At 42.8% G+C, this 17,663-nt stretch overlaps 3 protein-coding genes across 7 annotated transcripts; 2 read left to right on the top strand and 1 right to left on the bottom strand.

The window, feature by feature from the left end:
• Positions 1 to 449: 449 nt before the first annotated feature.
• Rchy1 (Ring finger and CHY zinc finger domain containing 1) lies at positions 450 to 7,104 on the top strand. 2 transcript variants are annotated; one of them, NM_135186.2, is made up of 6 exons: positions 450 to 590; positions 1,980 to 2,857; positions 5,403 to 5,564; positions 5,638 to 5,796; positions 6,125 to 6,403; positions 6,472 to 7,104. In NM_135186.2, the coding sequence occupies exons 2-6, from the start codon at positions 2,276 to 2,278 to the stop codon at positions 6,589 to 6,591; spliced, it is 1,302 nt and encodes a 433-aa protein (NP_609030.1). In that variant the 5' UTR covers positions 450 to 590; positions 1,980 to 2,275; the 3' UTR covers positions 6,592 to 7,104. The 2 variants fall into 2 exon arrangements, with proteins under 2 accessions (NP_609030.1, NP_001260133.1); NM_001273204.2 differs by having other exon boundaries at positions 450 to 568; positions 6,472 to 6,801.
• A 6-nt stretch (positions 7,105 to 7,110) lies between these two features.
• Positions 7,111 to 10,067, bottom strand: frj (farjavit). 2 transcript variants are annotated; one of them, NM_205915.3, is made up of 7 exons: positions 9,911 to 10,067; positions 9,437 to 9,754; positions 9,255 to 9,375; positions 9,006 to 9,198; positions 8,630 to 8,781; positions 8,203 to 8,579; positions 7,111 to 7,948 (listed from the first exon to the last, which is right to left on the bottom strand). In NM_205915.3, the coding sequence occupies exons 2-7, from the start codon at positions 9,646 to 9,648 to the stop codon at positions 7,534 to 7,536; spliced, it is 1,470 nt and encodes a 489-aa protein (NP_995637.1). In that variant the 5' UTR covers positions 9,649 to 9,754; positions 9,911 to 10,067; the 3' UTR covers positions 7,111 to 7,533. The 2 variants fall into 2 exon arrangements, with proteins under 2 accessions (NP_995637.1, NP_609029.1); NM_135185.4 differs by lacking the exon at positions 9,911 to 10,067 and having other exon boundaries at positions 9,437 to 9,852.
• Positions 10,068 to 10,189: 122 nt separating this feature from the next.
• Positions 10,190 to 17,655, top strand: retm (real-time). Of its 3 annotated transcripts, none has more exons than NM_135184.4 (6): positions 10,190 to 10,584; positions 13,062 to 13,997; positions 14,064 to 14,322; positions 14,383 to 14,501; positions 15,105 to 15,426; positions 15,987 to 17,313. In NM_135184.4, exons 1-6 carry the CDS (start codon positions 10,522 to 10,524, stop codon positions 16,265 to 16,267), a joined length of 1,980 nt encoding a protein of 659 aa, NP_609028.2. In that variant the 5' UTR covers positions 10,190 to 10,521; the 3' UTR covers positions 16,268 to 17,313. The 3 variants fall into 2 exon arrangements, with proteins under 3 accessions (NP_001285672.1, NP_609028.2, NP_001260132.1); NM_001298743.1 differs by having other exon boundaries at positions 15,987 to 17,655.
• The last annotated feature ends 8 nt before the right edge of the window (positions 17,656 to 17,663 follow it).

Genomic DNA, 17,663 nt, shown 5'->3' with positions numbered 1-17,663 from the left:
ACTGATTTAAACTATGGCGATTATGATTTATAACCAGAGGCTTGCTGCCATAAATTGGAGGGTGTTAATGATCATCGCGGATCGAGTATAATGCTGTTTAATCAAACTGATGTATTCTATATCTGCGATAAGCAAAATGCTAACCATATTTTTGGCCTGAAAGATGTGTATCCTGTCAATATATAGAATCAGAATATTTCTATGCAAATTAGAAAGTTTTTGCTTAAAGTTACCACTTTAATGCTTATAGGTGTACTGATTATGAAAACAAGGACACATGTCCACAAGGATTACCATAATTATGAACCCGAGTGCATAAATCCCCCGACTTCGCATCTGAATCTTGTTGTAACCGCTCCGCTGGAGAGCTTTAAGCTCCGGAGCGGATAAAAGCTCCGACAGAGTGGCTCGGAGCAACAAGTGGCTAACTTCCGTTGCCAGTTGGAAGTCGAAACTCGCGCCGGACGAGTCTGCGGAATCCGGGTGCGCGAGTGGAACGCGGATTTAGATTGTCGTAGCTCTTTAATTCAATTGACGATTTCGAGCTGCGATCTCCTTCGTTCGGCTGGTGTGTGTTGTTTCACTTTCAAGTACGCATACATATGTGTAGTATAATTAACAAATGGCTAAATCATAATTAAAGTCGGAGTTTCAGTGGATATCACAATGAGCGCTTGATGAAAGTCAAGAAGAGGGAACTTAAAAAGCGCCGAAACAAAACAAAAACGAGAAACACGTTAAACGAGAAATTGATTTTAAAAATTCTACATAAATTTGACCATATAGATTTGGGTAAATGAATGAATGTGCATATATATGTACATGTATATATATATACATACGCCCAAACTGCGATTTGAAGGCGGTTTGAATGTGGATTGGAAACTTTTAGAAACCAATTAGCCAGATCGTGACATTACTTAATGCATTTATCCGCCCGATCGACGCGTGCAAGTGTGTGCCTGTGTGCGTGAGTGCGTGCGTGCGTAAACATGAATACCGAATTGAATCGAGTTCAAACTTGCGTTCTTTTCGCCGACTGGTTTTCCGGCGAGGCTGGCTTAATCGCCTTGCGTTTGTAATTTTAGCACACTTTCAATATTTATTGTCGGTCCCTGCTCCCCGGCGCAGAAAATGCGAATAACAATCTGAGCAAACAAGATTCGGCAACGAATTTGCAGCTTGCCGCGCTGTGCAAATAAAAGTATATATAAAAGTATGTACATATATACATTTATATATAGCTGGTAATGCCTCCTTTGGCAGCATCAATATGTGCACCTGCTACGTGCAACACCGACTTGCAGCAACAGCCAACCGATGAGCGAAAGTCGCACGCCGATTGTGTTAACAAGTGTGTGGCTGGCTGCTCCCTGCCCGCATTTTAATTCATCATCCGCACCGTGTGCCAAGGCACTGCGATTCCCAATCCGTGGAGCTGTGAACGTTTTTGGCGACCTGCAGGCTAAGCAAGCGATTTATATGCTGCCGCTCACATGGCACAAGGTCCCATCCAAAAACAGCAGCGGCCAAGATAGTAGTTCATATGCACATATTTGGGTTCTTAACAGGTTAATTGTCATTTTATAATGATATGGGTTTAATAGGTTTCCATATCTGATCCAAAACTATACAGAAATGGAAGAAAGTCATCATAGGTGATCTTTTATTTGATAATTTCTTACATAAAGTTACTACTTCTTGTTCCCCATTGTACGTTGTGTACAGTGCGCGACGGCTAAGAAAACGGAGTGAAAATCAAGATAGTCGTTATCTAGTTTAGATGGCCTTTCGCAGTCGGGGACTGGGAAACATTGAAATGCAAATACGCCGCCTCGGTAGTTTCATTTGTGTGTCAAAAATTGTGTGGGGGTGTGGGGGGTTAACCCGGCTTAGACTCTAATCTGATCGATCGGAGTGTGAGAAATGGCCTGCTAATGGAATACTTACCACTTTCCCACACTTTTCAATCGCTTCAGCCGAGTGTGTCACCTGTGCGAGCCCATTAATACCCAAGGATGAGCTGGACAAACGAAAGTTAGTTGCGATCGCGTGAAAAGGGAAACCGGACAGTCGGTTTTTTGAGTGCGGATACAAAGTCTACATGTGGCACAACGACAACAGCATCGGCCAGTAATTTAAATGCTTCGCGGCGGCAATTGAAAGGGCCAGCAATTAACCACGACTACTGCAGCTGCGAGGCATAGTGGAAAATCACTTTTATAGACGTACATACATAACTCTATATATACATAGAGTTAGCTCCTGCAGCAAAATGAAGAACCGCCAGCGAACGCGCCGAATATCGCTAAATGAAAACCACAACAGATACATGGGCAGCGGCGGCATCGATGTACAAATAGTTACCAATACAAAGGAGCCCAATCAAGTCAATTTAAATTCATCGTCAGCCACGACGACCTCAGCGGAGGCTGCTCTGCCCGCTTCGCTTCCACTTGCTCAGATAGCGCAGCAGCCACATACCCATCCCCATCCCCATCCCAATCCCCATCTCCACCAGCAACACCAGCTGATTGTGACGCCCACAACGATGACGGGCAAGTATCATCCAGCGCACGCCAAGCTGCGAAGATGCAAATCGACGCCGAGTCTCAATTGCGATGGCATGGCGGAGCCCATGGAGGAGGACCAGCTCCATCGCTTTGCAGCATGCTCACGTAACCCCGCCGCGGAGGCTCAGCAGCATGCACAGCCATCGTGCAACAGCAGCAGCAGCAGCAGCGACGGCAGCTGCAACAGCAACAAGTGCAGCAGCAACATCTGCGGTGCGCAGCCAACAACTCCGGAGTCATTGCGCTTCGGATGCGCTCACTACAAGCGGCGGGCCATGTTCGTGGTAAGTGCAACAGGCAGTCCAACTCCATTCATATTATCTATGGATGCTTTTCCAAGCATTACATAAAAGGAAAAGCCCCAGAAAAGTTATAAAAGTTATACACTTGAACTTCTTTGATATGTATATCAATACAAATTTTAATCCTTTTTTAGTGTATCGTAGTATCTATAACCATTCTTAAGATTAGTAGATAGATGTTCGTAGAAAGACTAGACGGATCCATGTATCTAGCAGTCTTACTTGTAGTGAGATTAGTTTATTCAAACCTCAAATGTGAAACCAGTCAACTTATGTGATATAAGAACAAACTTCAATTTTGAAAGTTCTTTTTTTATTTTATACGGGTATAGTTCAATTCCTGGGTCATCAGATAAAGAATTATGCAATTGGAACCCCTATGTCATGATTAGAAAGCGGATCAGTCATTTCACTTTTATAAAATGAATCCTAAAAATACATTGAAATAAATTCAAAGTGATAAAGCCATTAAACATTTCACCCATTTGGAAAATTTTCAAGAAGATTATGATGGCGCCTCTAAATGGCATTTGTATGCCTATTTATCCATCTATCTATCTATGTGTGTGTGTGTGTCTATCCAACACAGCTACCTTCCTGAAAATGGGCGCATTTAACCTTTATTTATTCGTTCCTAAACAAATAAAGTGGCTAAACTCTAAACAGACACCTTTGGCGAAGATTCTTTTGTGTCTGTCTGCTGACTAGATTTTGAATTCAATTGGAGGGCATCGCTATTTGCACGGCAAGTGTTTGGCTTGTGTGGACAGCTTGACGATGTCCGGCATCCAAAAAACTAACTGGTCAGCATGCTCCGCTGAGCAGGAACTGAGCAGGAGGCGAGTGGCCACTGGCCAGTTAACACCTCCATTCGCCATTCATCTGGGCAAACAATGCGTTTGTCTTGATCGCTCGCGTTTGGATAACAAATTATGGGGCATCTAAAAATGTTGTGTGTGCATATAAAGCAATCGTAGCACGGCTATATTCAGGTTCTTTACCTTAACAATTAGTAGAGCCAGCAGACATAATTATCGTAAGGTGATAAGTACAGAAGTTCGAAGGTGGGAAAAGTAACTCAGTGCTGGGGAAAGTGGTAACCATTTCATGTATAAAGTATCTCATGCAGAGAAGACTGCAGCTGCACTTGATTAGATAGATTTGTTTGTGAATGACCTGGATTATTAAATAAAGAAAAAGAAAGTTAAATGTAAATATTTAAATACTTATAATTCCAACAGTAGTGAGCGCTTATTTGTTGTTGAAAAGCAGCCAATTCGCGATATGAATTATTAATTCCCCAAAAATTCTGTATTATGCGCTATGGCCTTACAATACTTTCCAAAAAATGTCACGTAAATCCGTACACACGCTTCAATCTGTCCCACATTTTAATAAAATTCGAATGTAGAGGTTTTTGCTTTCGTCTGTGCACCGCGAGAAATTCGGATAAGCGAGGGTTTTGTGCACTAATGAGGTGCCCATTGAGTGTTGAATCAGCTGGGTTATTTTATAGTCAAATATTTATTTTCGCCCGACAGTGCGTGAAATAAATGTATACATGAATGTGGACATAAGCTGAGAGCAGTATGTGCAATCCCCCAAGTGGAGCAATGCCCCATGGATATCGCCTGTTCCCGCGAATCTTGTATCAATTTGTGTTAGAAGCTTTGTTTCGTCTTGGCTAAATAAATTTGAGATGTCTGGAGTTAGCCAATTGCAGATGCAAACGATCATTAAAATACGATCGTTAGTGAAGCACAGCAATGAAAGCCGGGGGGAATGACAAAGAAACCGGATTCGAAGACTCTTCTCCGGTTCGGTTCTGTACTTCGAGTGTTATCATCGCAGCAGCAGCAGAGTTGAAATAAATACTTGTATACGAAAAAACTGTTGTTAAGTTATAAATAATTCTCAAAGATAGTGGAGATAGATGTGTGCGCGAGGCTGGAGGCAGATACAAATGGCTGGGTGTTGGCTGTAACTAAGCCGAACTCGAGGATACACAAGATAATTAAGGGCATAAATTAACTTATTTTCAAACTTTATCCCCAAGACAAAACTGATAGAACTATATCATGTAGTTCGAGCTGTGCATCGACAGGTGAACTAATTAGCAGCCACCTAATTAAACGACACGAGTACCTTTGGCATCTTTACAATCGGATTGGGATTCACCCGCTGATTTGACTCGAAATTCGTACAAAATTCGATTCAGTTTCAAGTGCCTTGTTTATGATAATGCTAAGTTATTGCCTTTGGCATGTAGACGTCACTAGTAGATTTGTTTTTTAGTCGGTTTCCAGGCAGATTTCTTAAATTAGCAACTCCATTTGGGGAGTTAGGAGTCGTGCTAATTGCCGCTCGATAATAGGTTTTTCGTAGTCCTTGACTGAGGGGTGTAGTCCATCGGCAGGTGTGGCGGGGAGCAATCTCAGCTCCATTTAAAGTGGAATTTTTTCGAGCAGCGATTTCTTTTCAGCACTAATTTGATCTGATACTGATCACGCAACTATATCTTTCTCAGACCCCCTGCTGCAACAAGTTCTACAAGTGCCGATTTTGCCACGACGAGAACGAGACGCATCACTTCGATCGCAAAACGCTCACCGAACTAATATGCTCCGAGTGCAATACGCGGCAAACGGTGCGGGAGCAGTGCCTCAATTGCGGCGTGAGATTTGGTAAGGTAAGATATCCATCCAGGTGTCCAAAAATCACAGCAAAACCCTACTAGTAATATCATTTTGATGTACTTACAGTACACCTGCCTGATCTGCAACCTCTTCGATGATGCGGACAAGCAGCAGTACCATTGTCATGGATGTGGGATTTGTCGCATTGGCGGTGCGGAGAACTTCTTCCACTGCGAGGTGTGCAACATGTGCCTACCTATTCAGCTGAAGATCGATGGCCACCGGGTGAGTTGGTACTACATTTGGCACTTCATTGGGCTTGATTAAGATTTGGCCTGTAAGTGGGAATGCTGACCTCCGCGATTCGAAAGCAAATCAAAGAAACACATTAACTTTTTTTTTTTTTTGTCAATTCATTACCAAAACCGGTTGCCTAATTGCTATATGTAGCGATATATGATCTGCGATCTGCAATCTGGGATCCAGTTGAGTGGATATGAATGTCAAATGTGCTGAAGCAATGACTTCATTAATTGACAGCGAATTGGGCCAGAGACTGGCATGGCTGATTGCTAAATCCTTGCTAATTGACAACGTGTCTATTTTCCCGTAGTGCGTGGAGAACATCTCGCGATCGCACTGCCCCGTGTGCCTGGGCGACATCCACACTTCGCGCATACCCTGCCACATTCCCGACTGCGGACACCTGCTGCACAAGATGTGCTTCGACCAGCTGCTGGCCTCCGGCCACTACACCTGTCCCACCTGCCAGACCTCGCTGATCGATATGACGGCGCTGTGGGTATACTTGGACGACCAGGCGGAGCGCATGCCGGTGCCACTGAAGTACGAGAATCAGCGAGTGCACATATTCTGCAACGATTGTCACAAGGTACGACTAGATATACATAATACTAACATTCATGAAAAGCTCTTATAACCTTATCCAATTCATTACAGACTTCAAAAACCAAATTCCATTTCATCGGACTAAAGTGCGTCCATTGCGGCGCCTACAATACAACGCAGGATGTTAAACGCCGCCTGTCCCTGGTCACCGATGAACCATCCTCGGCGTGATATCCACCCGATTCAAACCACAGCATCAGCATCCGCATCTATATTCGCATCAGCAACAGGAAACCTCTTGCCATGCTACCCACACATCTGAGGACACTGATTTGTTAGCTCAAGACAACACAACTGAAATCGAAACGCATTGAATTTAGATCAAATTCGAGCTGGTATCGAATATTAACCATACAAACAAACATAAACAAAAGGCTCCCTAAATGATTTAAATATTGGTCTGGTCCCCTTAAGATTTAAAAATATCAATTAGTTTTTATGGAAATAGTTAGTTTCAATCGTAATAGGCATTTAAAAAACATTTTACCCTAATTGAGTTTTTAAATCTCCAGAGGATTTCAACGCACCAATATTTTGTACACAACACACATTGTTAAATTTAAATTTTCACTCGAATTTCAAGTATTCTATTTTGCAAAAATTATTTTGTGTAAATCTCGAATTTCTCTGTACACATTGCAAGCTCCGTTGCCACGAATAAAAAAAGTAAACGTACAAAAAGGGATATTTAGTGTATTTCCTTTTATATTATAGTTTTCAATTGAATGATCATATTGGGATTTTATATTTCTATAACTTTTGACTCCAATTTCACAGGCTTTGGTTAAAATATATGTATATCTATAATAAAATTTCTTTAGTAACTTTTTAGCATCTAATTTTAGATTTTATCCATATCAATATCATCACCTTCCCCAGAAGAAGTGCGGATGGAAGCGGGTAGAAGGCGTAACAAGACCACTTTGTACATAATTAAAATGGTGACTTATGTAGAGAAGAACATCTCTAAGAAGAAATTCGTTTGATCATCATAATATACAATTTCAAGGAAGAAATTTTCGGTTTCCCCCTAATAGAATATCTATTGGAAAACTTAAAGGAAGTTGTGTTTTGAATGGAAACTACCCATTTGGTAGCAACAAACTGGACACTCTACTGCGCCTTCTCCTTCTCTATTGCGGCGGCGATTCCGTCGCCACCAGCTGCTTTCTCTGCCGCGCGCTTCTTTCTACGTTCGGCCGCTTTTCTCTGGCTGGTGAGGTAAAAGCCTAACGCAGTCATGGCCGCCCAACTGATGTAGCCAATATGATAGACAGAGCTATAGAACCGCCAGATGTTGCCAAAGGAGGAGAGCAGGAAGGCCTCGCCCAAGTAGCTGAAGGCGAACCACTTAAAGATCCAGAAGATGACATCGATTACCCTGCGGCTGGTGCCGGTGGCACTCTTGCGCACCAGCTTATCCCACATGTCCTCCAGGGAGACGTAGAAGGGAGCGCCCATGATGCAGAAGTAGTGTCCCGGCCGGAATCCGTGCCAGTAGGCAGAGCACAGCAAAGTGGCGCCAGTCCTAGGAAGATCACAAATGCTAATTAGTAGGGGCAACATAAGTCAAGCTTATAGTTTAGGTAACTACTAGGAATACCTGCCAACCCTGCGATCAGTAGCAAAGGGAAAGAACAACAACGACAAGAGTAATACGAGAGTAATACAAGCAGTAAAACAACAAAAACTACGATTCTATGAAACAAGTTAACATTTGAACTTCGATGTGGAGTAATCGAACTATTTAGTTTCATAGAACATACTTGTATTCAAACGCACCTGTACTTTTTGCTGGGGAAGAGTTTGTACACATTGACAGCCAACCAATACTGGACGCACACATTCCAGTGCTTCATGCCCTCGCGGAAGGTCCAGCATCTTTCCACCTCCAGAACCCTGGTGTTCACGATCGTTGTAAAGTTGTAGGTGTGCTTATCGGCGTCGCGCTTTAGGTGCTGATAGCGTTTCCGAGGGCCCTCGCCATTGTTGGGATCGGATTCATCCGGATAGGCTCCGAAGCCGGCCATTGTGCAGACACATTCGCTGAGGGTGAGTCCGGTGTAGATGCGAGCGCGGAATGTGAAGAACGTGGGCCACACGTACAGCAAACGGTACACAAAGGAGCGATCGTTGAAGAACTCATCACTCAACGCATACTGAAATGTATTCAATTTAGTAATGTTTTGCGGTGTGCTCAAGCACTCACATCCAGTGGCCACATGTAGTTGGTTGCCAGGTATAATGCGCAGTAGAAGACGGCGTACTTCAGCTTCTCCAGGGTGGCTTCAACAGTTGGAGCGTAGGTCTTGAAAGGCATCTCAAAGTAGTCCCTGTATGTGCGATACCGATAATAGGGACCTGCAATCAATGGACATGAGTGGTTTCGTTTTAAATGCAGATTTACAAATTATTATCTACTTGATACTGATGATTATATTGATGCGGTTGAAATCGATTATAAGCATGTGTGTGTAATGTTTTACAATCAGCAATTGAATTGGACTTTGGTATCTGGTTGTATTGTGACTACATTTTTAGTGCTTGTGGATAGGAAACTAGGTTGAATCTGGTCCAATCTTCACCTGTAAGAACTCCGATGTAGTTGAAGCTGTAGTGCAGGATCTCAGCGGCACTCAGGCTCTGCAATTCCACATCGTAGTCGGTGATCTCGATTGGACTCTCCTGGTGCACATCCCGCTGGTCGTTCTTCTTTTGCTCGTCGTGCGCTTGCAGTCGCTTCCAGGCGGCAGTCTTCTCGAAGGCAATGCCCGAAACCTGCCGATGCAAGGATTACGAGCTAAGTAATGGCAATGAATGGTTATGCAACCCACCTTTAGTGTTAGTATCATTTGTATCATGTTCGTGTGGCCGGGAATGCCGAAGTAGAAGTCGAAAATGCGGAAGAACACCAGGTAGCCAAACATGACCGCAAACGTGACCAGGTGACCCTTGCTGGAAGAGGGAGCAGTGTGGTTATTGGTAATTTTCCACAGGTTCAGGATCACCAACTAACCTCGGGTGCACGAGAAGCACGGCGGCCGTGCCCAGTGCCAGGGAAACAAAGCAGTGCAGACTGTGGAGCCCCGAGACAATGACAACCACAAGAACGCCTAGCCCAGTGGACACCAGCTTGCGCTGGCCCTCGTCCGCGATCTTCTTCACATAGCTGCCGGCTCCGATGCAGCCCAGCAGGCAGATCACATAGATGACGTCGTCGATGCTCATCCTGCAGTGGGTACTCGATCCCCCGGCTATTGATTTTTGATTTGTTTTATCCGCTCCGCAGAGGCAGTGCAGCCAGTGTTGCCACTCCTATGACGGTCACCTATCGCTTAACGGTATTTTCGCGATATTATTTATTGTTTATATCTAATAAATTTAACAAAGATACAATTTAAGTCCCATACAACTGCAGTAACGCAACTGATAATGCATACAAATTACGACAGGTGTCGCTTTAAAAAAGATTCAAATTTCATTGACTTACCGAGAGATGTCGCATGCATAGGTATTCAAAATTATTCCACTGTTCTTTAGCTTTCATCCTCAATTCATTTTCGTTTTTATGGGGCTTGTTTGATTTAAATTTGTCAAGTTTTTGCATATAATACACTCGGTGTGTACGCTTCGCATCAGCTCTCTCAAGCGGCCCTGTGTGAACGGCATATTTCAAGTGCATTGTAATCCCTAGATACAGTAAACCAGCTTCGGTATTCATCGGATATTTTTCCAGGGCGAATGCCACCTAGCGAAAAGCGGTCACACCATTGGCGTCTGTTAATCAAACTCGGAGAAAGGCTTTCTCTGTTTTCCACGGCCAGGCGGTTCTCTAGAACTCCTACGCTAGGAGCCAACGGATACCAGACACAACTCAGTGAAATAAATAGCAGTGGCGTGAACTGTCACGAGCAAAAAAACAAACCCAGCTCGGTATTCCAGTGCCCAAGTTTGGTCACCTTCCCCGCCCCCGCGCGCTCATTATACTGCAACGGAAAAGCGCAGAGTGAAAATTGATTTTTTAAACAGTGCGAACTCCACAATCAGTGCAACGAAAATTTGAAATAAAAAACACGGAACGGACGATTGAAAGGCAGCAAGATGGTGCAAAAATTCCAGTCACCCGTTCGCGTCTACAAATATCCTTTTGAGCTGGTGATGAAGGTGTGTACATTGCATTTTCCCCTCTCCATTTCGTCGTGTGGAGTGGGCGGCCTTATAGGCGTGTCCCACTGCCTGTTTACACATACCCATCAATTTAAGTTTAAATTGTGCATTATGCGATGGCATAGCCACTAATTCACTGCGACTCGCAAAGGGTCGTTGTGTATCGTTGTTTCCGCTCGGACACAGTTGCTTCATTTATTCAAATCCAAGCTGCAGATAAATAAAATTAACCTTGGACAGCAATTCCTCCCCCCGCCCAACATGCTCTCTCTTTCGCAGTTGCGCTCGAAGAGCGAGATAGAGATAGATTCTTTATCCAATTGAATAATACACACTGCATGTACGTGTGCGTGTGTGTGCGTGTGTAAATAGTTTGTCGGTGGGAGGGGGCGGTTTGGTTGAAACGACTTGTTTGTGAATTTTTCATTTATTTTTATTAATCTACTGATTGTTTGCGTCCAGCTTTGCGTTTTAGTCTCATTTATGCCATAGAAATTTGTTCTTTTTTTAATGCTGTTAATTTACATAATGCGCCTTTTTGAATGTATTAACATTTATCGTAAATTATCGAAATTGGGGTTATAAATTTATAAGATAAAAAATGGTTGTCTTTTTTATTGAAGCTTTTCCTCCCTCCTACCTCTGTTTCCTTTGCAAATCATTTTATTTTTTGCCTTTTCACTGACTGATAAGAAAACGAACTGTTTTTTACTTCAAAAGTTTATTTAAGCAACAGAAATCACTTCAAGTGCCGTTTTTTGTACTTAAAATAACTATACAGTCATATATTAGACTAAAAGTGTAGTCCAAACACAAATCACCTAAAATGAAAAGCCTATTATGGTTATTCGATACTTTGAGTGTTTATGTATGTTTTCCCTTGTAGACAGAAGTAAGAAAGCGCTTTTCGTGACAGAAACTCAAAAGTCTCAAATGTCAAAGGTCAAACATTTATTCTACGTACGTCACCGACAGGGGTAATTTAAATTTAAGCAACATTTATGAGCCGCACGATAGGACACCTGTCCACTCGCATGTCCCCAAAGATGCAGGCAAAGTTCCAGCATTTTAGACCATTACCGCCCGCCAGGACAATTAAGAAAGCCTATCTGAATAATTAAGGACACCAGTGCCAACTACACAGTTTGCTAGCTGGGTCTGGGAAAAATATGGATATTGTAAGACATGTCCATGTGAGGTGAGGAGTCGCCACGTGTTGGATGGCTCCCACCGCACACTGAATTATTCAACGTGTGAATATCCACATGAATATCATCATGAATATCCACACAGCGATTTATGACCTTTGCACTAGTAACAAGGACTCGCAACCACTAGATAGAATTATGATTTGGATTGCACAATTATCGATATGGAAAATCTATTTTTGATTTTCATTGTTTATTGCTTGCAAACAAGGTATGGAGTTCAAACGCAACAAGAATAAGAATAGATCTTGAGCAATAAGAACGTATTTTTCCACTGTCTTAAGAATTTTACATTTTTAAACCCAACAATTTCATGAAAATAGCGAAATATTATATGCAAAAGAACACGTTTGAGTATATTATTTCAATTGTATTGATTTGTTCAATCAGCAACCAATTTTTGCAGCGATTAGGTTGTATTCTAAATGAAAAGCTTTTCAACTGCGCAAATTTTTGATACAGCGATAATTTTCTACTTTTGACCGATCATTGATTTGGGTCCTATATAATATAGTCGTGTTGATCAGCGGTATTTAGCATGCATGAATGGAGCTATTCTAAGTTTTGTTTATAAGTAAATGTAATTTTTTTTGCTAAATATATTTAGCAATTTCGGAATTTGCATTTATTATATATGGAAGAAAACACAAGTAAACAACATTTTCAGGCACTGCTCTCACCTGCTTAAATATTGCGCTTTTGCGTATTTACGCCATACCCAAATAAATAATCAAAATAAATGTGCGTCTGCGAATTGAGTTAAAAATCCATCACTCATACGCGCTGTTGACTTTAATCAAAAAGTTTTGTACTTGCAAATATGCGATGCTTCTTTTTTGCTATTAAATAATTATCTATTTAGTATAGAAATATGTATATTATAGATTTATATAAAATATAGGAAACAACATTTCGCAACCGCCCTAATAATTTGACCTTTTTCATCGAAAACCCAGGCACGATTGGCCAAAAATAGACCTTCGAAATTGTTAAAGGCTTCTGAGACGTTGGCTGCAATCTGTGACGGAGGATGAGCAAAACGGGGCGGGATGGGGTGCATGTACATAGATGGCTGCAGGGCCAAGTTATAAATTGGCCAGCGTTCAAGGTCGCTTGGCAGGGAACCGGAATATAGAAAATAAATACATACACTTACCAAAACTGTTGCTAGCAATTTGAATTCACTAAATACTTAGCTATCAAAGAGAGTCCTTAAATATACATATTCAACATACATCTAACTTATTATCCTCGTTGCTACTGCAGGCCTATGAGCGGCGGTTTCCCACATGCCCGCAGATGCCCATCGTCCTGGACTGTGAGGTCATTAAGGACGAGTCCCTGGAGGACGGGGCCAAGCGAAACACGAGCCGACGCTGCAAGCTGGCGGTCGACGCGCCGTACATCTTCAAAAAGCTTATTGGCGTGGACCATGTGTACTTCCTGCAGCACAACTTCCTGGACCTGGCCAACCGCACGCTGAGCATCGAGGCGGTCAACGAGAGCTTCTCGTCGCGCATCGAAATCTTCGAGCGGTGTCGCTACTACGCCCATCCGGACAACTCCGAATGGACGTGCTTTGACCAGTCGGCCACGCTGGACATTAAGAACTTCTTCGGCTTCGAGCACTCGATGGAAAAGATGGGCATGAAGCAGTACACCCAGACGACGCTGAAGGGCAAAGAAATCATTGAGTTCTTTATCGGGCAGCTGCGCGAGGAAGGCATCACGCATGTGGAGCGTTGGACATCGCCCAGTGATGCAACCAAATCGCCAACCCTCGATCAGGCTTCGGATCAGCAGCATAGCATCTTGCTGGACGGCGACTTTATCGCACGCAGCCTGGGCCAGCTGTCGCCCATGCAGGAGTCCAAGCTGCTGGAGCTGCGAAAAATGCTGGATGGTGTCGATGACTTGGAGCGTGTGCCCAGTTATCAGACCATCCTGCGTTTCTTAGCAGCCAGGGACTGGCACGTTAGCCAGGCCTACGCCATGCTCTGCGACTCGCTTCGCTGGCGTCGGGAACATCGCATCGACGCACTGTTGGCGGAGTACTCCAAGCCAGCCGTGGTAGTGGAACACTTTCCGGGCGGCTGGCATCATTTGGACAAGGACGGTCGACCCGTTTACATTCTGCGCCTGGGACACATGGACGTCAAGGGCCTGCTAAAGTCACTGGGAATGGATGGACTACTGCGATTGGTAAGCAAGCCGGCGGAGAACTTATCGCTGAGATTACATTTTAAACAATATGCTGTCTGTCTATAGGCTTTGCACATCTGCGAGGAAGGCATTCAGAAGATCAATGAATCCGCCGAACGCCTGGAGAAGCCAGTTCTCAACTGGTCACTGCTTGTCGATCTGGAGGGTCTTTCTATGCGCCACCTCTGGCGTCCCGGCATCAAAGCCCTGCTCAACATCATCGAGACTGTGGAGCGCAATTACCCAGAGACCATGGGCCGTGTCCTAGTGGTGCGAGCGCCCAGAGTGTTTCCCATTGCATGGACAATCGTTAGTGCTTTTATTGGTGAGTCTGAACAAGCCGTCATATGGAATTGCCTGTTAACAACGCTTTGAAATCCTGCAGATGAGCACACCCGATCCAAGTTCCTGTTCTACGGCCCCGACTGTGCGCACATGAAGGATGGCCTGGCCCAGTATCTCGACGAGGAGATTGTGCCTGACTTCCTGGGCGGACCGTGCAAGGTAAGCAAGCAAGGCGGCAGCCACGACTTCCGGTAGCGCGTCTTCGGTTGGGAGCCCATTACTGCTGCATCTGTAGCAACGTACTTACTATATTATGTTATTATTGTATATGTGCGTTAACTCTCTATCCCTCTGGTTTCGGCCTTGATTCCGGCTCGCTGGGGCTGCTCAGACAGAGAACCAGCTAGTCTCGCATGTGGAGCAAGTCAGTCAGAAATACTTTAGCCATTGTTATTTAACCAAATGCGATTGTGTAAGCATCCTACTCTCTTGTTCTTTTGCTCCTGCTCTCGATTTCGTTTGTCACCATCCACAACGACAAATTGTACTGTACTCGTCCGCCTTTGTCTTACTTCCTCGTTTTTGTTTCTCACACTTTGTTCGCTGTGCGGTTCTGTTGCAAACTGTGTCAAGCCCATGTGCGCAGCTTAGCCATGACATTCCTGCTGTAATATTTCCTCCATTGTGCCCCAGCGTCCATGTCCACGTCACTTAATCTCTCTGTTCACCCGGCGGCTGTCATACATGTGCTCAGTCCAAGCCAACAGCCACGGAGCCTGCCCACCAGAAACTGCTCTAACGTATTGTCCTCTTTCCACAAAGACCATGATTCACGAGGGCGGACTGGTGCCTAAGACGTTGTACAAGATGAATTCGCTGGAGGATCACGACGACGAAGTGACCGCCGAGCTGCCCACCACTGCCGCGGCACAGGCTTTGGTTCCAGGCAAGCGCCTGTCTGCCAACCAGCAACACGATCATCGCAATCTGTACAAGAGTGTGGATCTCAAGGCCGGATTCGCGCACGAGCTGCTCATCCGGAACGAGGATCCCAAGAGTGTGCTCACCTGGGACTTCGATGTGATGCGCAACGATCTGCACTTTACGCTCTACCGGGTCACCCAGGAGCTTCCGGAAAAGAATGGTGAGTTAATAATGCACTTACAAAAGGTTTTCATGTTGCTTTTTGTTTTTCTTTTGTTCTGAGAACTGGTTTTGGTTTCAAAGGTGCGAATATCACGATGTTGTTGCCTCATTAGAAGTTGTTTTTGTTTACTTAGCACTTTTATAAAAACACAAAGCCACGATAAAAAGCGAAAAATGCGGAAAGTGGAAACTCTTACACCCTTTCGAAAAGAAAAGAAAATTTGTTGTCAGGCAACTTAAAAACAAATTAATAACGTTTGGCTTAAATTGAATAGTTTACTATTACAATTAAGTATTAAAACGTATGTTAATTTGTGTATATATTTATTTATATAAATTTCCAAGGTATCTGTTGCTAGGGCTCTATTAAATTGATAACGCGCGCATTTTGGTTCCGGTTTATTGATAGGGATTGCTTTTCATATGTGTTTTGATAATGTAGTAAAATACGAAAAAGTTGAACCTTATTTTATAAAGCTTTTTGTACTTTGAACCTTTTAATTAATTAACTTGATTAGCTTGACAGCTTACATATAATTAAATGCCCTTCGCCCACAGATTCCGCCGTCTCGTACTTTGATCTGCAGGACTTCGTCGAGGGCGTCAATTATTTCCGTGAGGAGCCAACGCTGATTTGCCGGCACAAGGAGAGCGTCCAGGGGTCGCACGTGATGCATCACAACGACAGCTATCTTATGCACTGGTTTAGTCCATCGGGTGCCCAGTTAAACGTCTTCTACGAGGTGCTCAGCTCGGCCAACTACAAGGGTTCGATGACCAGCCTGCAGTCGGCATTCTCATCGAACTCGTCGGCGGCCAGCTCGGTGCAGAGTCGATGATATGAGAAAGCCGGGGATGGCGGAACGAACGGCGCCGAATGGAGATCCCCGGCATTGGAGGAGCCCATAGCGGCGGACATTCTCACGGGCACCCTGATGGAGAAGAGCCTGAATCTATTTGAAACGCCGGACGTATTCTTTTAAGACCGAAAGTGGTAATATCTTGTGTTTTAGTTGTCTTTAGTTGTTTAGCAGAATGTTAGTTTGATTTTAAATTGTATTTAGCTCAAATAGGCCATTTATTTCCTTTTAAATTTATTATATTCATTCAATATATACAAGCATTCATATTATTGATAATCTTAAGAAAATTAGAAATATCAGCGGTTTAAATGAGCAACACCAAAATATCACGCAACGTTTTATTTGAATCGTCAATTTGAATTTTTCGTAAGCAGCTCTATAAATGAAGTTTTAATGCGTACATATATATGTAAAAGCGACGTAATTTTTATAGCTTTTTCTAATGGAACATTTTTTAGCAACAATTAAGGAACTTATTGCGATTGCGCAGCCACTGAAACGAAAATAGAAAAAATTGAAATTGTAATCAATAACTACGTGTTACCTAATTAGTTTAATAAACAAATTGCCGAAATGGCTTATTGCAAGGATTTTAGCCAGAACTTATACAAAAGAGTGAAATGTAAGATTTGAACTCGAAATACACACGTAGGTTATAGCTAGACGTCAGATTATAATTATAAATGTAAAATTGTATTTTAAACATTCGAATGCAGAACGTTTTTGATTGCACACTAATTACCCCGTCATTTGTACGCCCTTAATTGCTAATATCAATCAATCTCCAAAGTGTTTTTAAAATCAAAAAAGGCAACTTCAGTGTGTTTTTTTGGTTATTATTTATTGTATTAAAAACGAATTACTATGCGGATGTTTACAATTTAGTTTTATAAATAATCTGACGTGTATTGTAAGAATAAACTGACAAGCCAATAACGAAGGAAAAATGAGTGCATGTTAACTAAGTGTGTAAGTTGTATTAAGAACGTAATCAAATAAATGCTATTAGATCAATTACATGTACATATTCGCATTTTATTGTGGGCTCTTGAAAAAAATAAACTATTCAACAGTTTTAATTAAAATCAAATTTAGAATCCATGAAAATTGTATGGTATGGATATGGATGCTCTTTTCATATTTTAAATGTGGATTGTAATGTTTTTATATATATTGTAATGTTTTTATATAACAAAATAGATAAAATTAGACCAGCAAATGACTCGTTTCTGATAGAAAGAATATTCAAATTACGCGCCAGACCTACTATTCCAGCCCTGGCTACCTTGAGAAGGTCTGGCAACGCCCCCGCTAAAACATTTTGTGAAAACATTGAATTGTGATATTAAAGAAAATTAAACATGAAATTTAT

Source organism: Drosophila melanogaster, chromosome 2L (genome assembly GCF_000001215.4).
Source record: "Drosophila melanogaster chromosome 2L".
NCBI lineage: Eukaryota > Metazoa > Arthropoda > Insecta > Diptera > Drosophilidae > Drosophila > Drosophila melanogaster.
The sequence above is the reverse complement of the archived record's forward strand: the minus strand, read 5'-3'. Positions and strand labels throughout refer to the sequence as shown.

Excerpts from the sequence above, each read along its gene's own strand:
- retm (NM_001298743.1), top strand. The coding sequence starts at position 10,522 with ATGGTGCAAAAATTCCAGTCACCCGTTCGCGTCTACAAATATCCTTTT. Across the intron at positions 10,585-13,061 it reads CTTTTGAGCTGGTGATGAAG|GCCTATGAGCGGCGGTTTCC; the intron begins GTGTGTACATTG and ends TTGCTACTGCAG. Across the intron at positions 15,427-15,986 it reads GGAGCTTCCGGAAAAGAATG|ATTCCGCCGTCTCGTACTTT; the intron begins GTGAGTTAATAA and ends CTTCGCCCACAG.
- Rchy1 (NM_135186.2), top strand. The coding sequence starts at position 2,276 with ATGAAGAACCGCCAGCGAACGCGCCGAATATCGCTAAATGAAAACCAC. Across the intron at positions 2,858-5,402 it reads AGCGGCGGGCCATGTTCGTG|ACCCCCTGCTGCAACAAGTT; the intron begins GTAAGTGCAACA and ends TATCTTTCTCAG. Across the intron at positions 6,404-6,471 it reads TCTGCAACGATTGTCACAAG|ACTTCAAAAACCAAATTCCA; the intron begins GTACGACTAGAT and ends AATTCATTACAG.
- frj (NM_205915.3), bottom strand. The coding sequence starts at position 9,648 with ATGAGCATCGACGACGTCATCTATGTGATCTGCCTGCTGGGCTGCATC. Across the intron at positions 9,199-9,254 it reads AAATGATACTAACACTAAAG|GTTTCGGGCATTGCCTTCGA; the intron begins GTGGGTTGCATA and ends TTGCATCGGCAG. Across the intron at positions 7,949-8,202 it reads TTCCCCAGCAAAAAGTACAG|GACTGGCGCCACTTTGCTGT; the intron begins GTGCGTTTGAAT and ends TGATCTTCCTAG.